Source organism: Lucilia sericata, unplaced genomic scaffold (genome assembly GCF_015586225.1).
Source record: "Lucilia sericata isolate MDLA Ls3-8-SP2 unplaced genomic scaffold, ASM1558622v1 Contig000103F_arrow, whole genome shotgun sequence".
Taxonomy (NCBI): Eukaryota; Metazoa; Arthropoda; class Insecta; order Diptera; family Calliphoridae; genus Lucilia; species Lucilia sericata.
Genome location: NW_023994135.1, coordinates 550,654 through 554,691, shown reverse-complemented (window position 1 = coordinate 554,691; position 4,038 = coordinate 550,654). Strand labels below are relative to the sequence as shown.

Sequence of the window (4,038 nt, the reverse complement as noted above, 5' to 3'; positions counted from 1 at the left end):
TGGACATTTAGGAAACTTCAAAAGAGAATTAAGAAAAAGTTTCTCAACAAAAGTTTCCTAGTGTGGACAAGGTCTACTTGGACATTAACAGAATTACCTTCTAACAAAAAAGCGATTTCTTGTAAATGGATCAAATAATCAAATAACAAATTCAAATTCAAAATTAGCAGGCATTTATTAGCGTTATAACGCCGTTATGACAGTGTTGTCTAAACAATTGTATAGACAACGTTGTCTTGATAACAAACGTCATTTTATTGTAAAATTTGTTTAGAATTTTGTTTTTGTGCAATTAAAATTGATTTTTAACATTAGTTTTAGTGAAATTAGTGTTTATTTACAAAATTTGCATTTAATTTTAATTGTTTTTATAAAATATAGCATTATTTCAATAAAATTATCTGTGAGTTGTCGTGATAAAATCAGCGTTTTGTTACCCCTATGTATTAACATAAACAAAAAACTGACAATTTTTCTGCCGACGTTTTGTCAAGTGCCGTGATAAATATTTGTCTAATATAGACACGGGGTAAGACAAAACTGTCATAACGACGCTATAACGCTAATAAATACTGTCTGTACCTGCTAATTTTTTATCATGAAAACAATTTGACGTTTAGCATAATAAATATTTGTCTAATATAGATAGACATGGAATTAAGGGATGTGATAAATATATGTCAAATATAGACATGGCATTAACAAAAAGTCTAATAAAAACCAAGACGACTCTATCCGCTGCCAACTAAAAATAACGACGTCGTTGAAAATTGTTTAGTTCGGCTTGTTTCTCTGACACACACTTCTTACCAAATCGTGATTCGGTAAAGGAATTTTGTGCAAAAGGCTTTATTTTCGAGGCATACGTGTTATATAATATTTATTTAAATAAAATCATGCAAGGACTTGGTTTACAGAGTATTAAAAAGAATCCAGCTGTAAGTAAATTAATTGATTTTGGATGAAATATGAATTTGTTACATAATATGTATAATAATATATATAGCTTATTCCCCTCTACGTGTGTGTTGGAGCTGGTGCATGCGCTGCTGTATTCTACGTATTTCGTTTGGCTACCAGAAATCCAGATGTAACCTGGAATCGGTCATCCAATCCAGAGCCATGGCAGGAATACAAAGATAAACAATATAAGGTAAGTTTACTATGTCGAATCTGAGTTATATGAGAGAATAACATTGCTTTTTTATAGTTTTACTCTCCTATCAGGGACTACAGCAAAGTTAAATCTCCTGCTCCAAACTATGAAGAATAATATGTATTATTTCCAAAATACAGAAATATTAGTTGCTGCAATAAAGGATTAAAAAAGTTTTAACTCATGTAAAATGTGTTTTGAATATTTTAGGGATACAAAAAAGTCGCTATCATTTTGTAATTTCATGCCTATTACAGAATTCTATTCCGATCGTATTAGAATTCTATTCTTAAAACGCAATTAAAAATTATATAATTGATTCAATTACGTTAGTCCTATTGGCTTATATTCAGCCCTATTCTGCATTTCGGTTCGAAGCTCCGTCACTAAAATAACTTACAATAACGTATATAGTTACGATCGTAATGCAGAATAGATTTATGGGCCTCAAAAGTTTTGTTGATACATAATTGGATATACATATTTATTTCGATTAATAATACAGGATATAATCTATGGGTATCAATGAAATTATATTTTTGTTTTGTTGCACCAAAGATGAATGCTGATGAAAATTATTCAATCACCCTATTATTTCACGTAGCCGCCATATATCTGGCTCCGCAAGATAGTAATTATATTAGTTATAATACTATCCCTTCAAAAAAAAAAAATAAGAGTATTGTTGCCTAATAATAAACAAACAGTTCTTACTACTGAACAATGTATTACTATGCTTGATGAAGATCTGTTTGTAGGCGATATAAGTAGTGAGCAGAACGCCAGGATGTTAAATGCCGAAATTGGGAATAATGAGTTGCCTTCAATGAACTTTAATAAATCATTCATTACGGGATTTACCACCTCATAGTCAAATGCTTGCTGAAACTTATATAAAGTTAATGTTTTTATACGAGATTTGTTGGTTGTAAATTTATTATTAATTATGTTATTCTTATGTACTGTGGAATTTTAATATATGGATTGCAAAATATAAATTTTAGTTTATTTTGTTATTGAACTGGTTGATTGGCCTTTGTTGTTAAATAATTATTAAGTAATTGATATATTGAAATTCCATTGTGTATTTTATTTGTATTTTTGTTGTTTATGTATTATCTTTTATTATTTGCTTAGTTAATTTTAATGTTATTATAATTCTCACAAATTTAAAATGGATGTTAGATCTAATTTAGGGCCTGTTGTTTGTGATAACAGCTTTCTTACAACTGAATTAAGTCATTTAAATGGTAATCTTAATATAGGACATTTAAATTGCACAAGTTTAAATTTAAAGCCTAATTCGTCAAAGTTTAGCGAGATTAAGCATATTTTGAATGGTGGAATTTTAAATGTTTTTGGTGTTAGTGAAACGTGGTTGAATGATGCAGTCTCTATTGGGGTAGCTGATATTCCTGGTTATCTTTGTTATAGGAATGATCGAGCATATGGAAGAGGAGGTGGTGTAGCCTTATACATTTCTAAGTACATTGAACATAAAGTAGTTTATAAGAGCAATAATTATGGAGTTGTTGAGTATTTATTTGTTGAGCTTCTTTATAGTGGTAAAAAAGTGTTAGTAGGTGTTGTTTATCTTCCGCACGGAGATTTTGAATCCTTTGAGAGAGAAGTTTCAGATTTGGTTGTTCATTATTAGCATATTTTAATTATGGGTGACTTCAATAACAATATGTTTGACCCGTTTAAGTCCTCAAGAGTACGTAATATATGTGATAGATTGGGCCTTGCTCCGATTCATAATATGATGCCAACACATTTTGATATTCGGTATAAATCTACATCTTTAATTGATTATTTTTTGGTATCGTCGCCTGAGTTAGTTGTTAAATCTGGACAATTTCAATGCCCAAGTATAACGCGGCATTCATTTATTTTTCTTTCTATTAGAACTATACTGTTTAATACTGAACAATATTATGAGTATTTTGATTATAAAGCAGTTAATATTGATTCTATTAATGCAAAAATATCTGAATGTAATTTCAATGATATATATTTAACAAATTGCGTTGATGAACAGGTGCAGATCTTAAATGGCAATTTAAGGCTGTTACATTCTCTTGTCCCTTTAAAACGGAGAAAAATACGAATACATAGTGATGACTGGATAAATAATCCAGAAATTAAATATTATGTATCACTAAGGGATCTTGCTTATACTACATATTATCGTAATAAAACAGATGAGAATTGGAAGGTTTTTTGTCGCTATAGGAACAAGGCAAAATCAATTATTAGGAAACATAAGAAAATAGCTCATTACTTAATGTTTGATCATAAAAGCAGTAAGGAAATTTGGATGATTCTAAATAAGAATGGAGTTGGACGTCCTGTGGATCATTTTGAGATAGCTGATCCTAATATTATAAATAATGCATTCTTATCCAATCAAATTTGTGATGGTATTGATTTTGTTGATGTTTCTAACATTCCTTATGATGGCTTTTCCTTTAGATCAGTTAGTATACTGGAGTTATTTACAGCTTTTGATTTAATTAAATCTAAGGCTGTAGGTTTTGATGGTTTTTCGCTGGAGTTTCTTAAATTATTGTTGCCAATGATTAGTAATTATGTATTACATTTAGTTAATACGATTTTAATGACCTCCAATTTTCCTTCGTTTTGGAAGATTGCAAAAATTGTTCCCATTAAAAAAAATAGCAATGTACTTGGTATTGATGATTTGAGACCAATTTCAATATTGCCAATATTATCAAAAATGGTTGAGCATCTTATAAAAATACAACTTGTTGATTATATAAATAATAAAGCATTTCTGCACGATTGTCAATCAGGTTTCAGGTGTAATCGAAGTGCTACATCATTGCTCATTGGACTGACTGATAATATTAGAAAAAACA

The 4,038-nt window shown here is 29.5% G+C and overlaps 1 protein-coding gene across 1 annotated transcript; it reads left to right on the top strand.

The window, feature by feature from the left end:
• The first annotated feature begins 708 nt into the window (after nucleotides 1–708).
• LOC119600067 (cytochrome c oxidase subunit NDUFA4) lies at nucleotides 709–1,340 on the top strand. Its single transcript, XM_037950091.1, has 3 exons — nucleotides 709–938; nucleotides 1,007–1,153; nucleotides 1,211–1,340. The coding sequence occupies exons 1-3, from the start codon at nucleotides 897–899 to the stop codon at nucleotides 1,271–1,273; spliced, it is 252 nt and encodes an 83-aa protein (XP_037806019.1). The 5' UTR covers nucleotides 709–896; the 3' UTR covers nucleotides 1,274–1,340.
• Nucleotides 1,341–4,038: the final 2,698 nt, after the last annotated feature.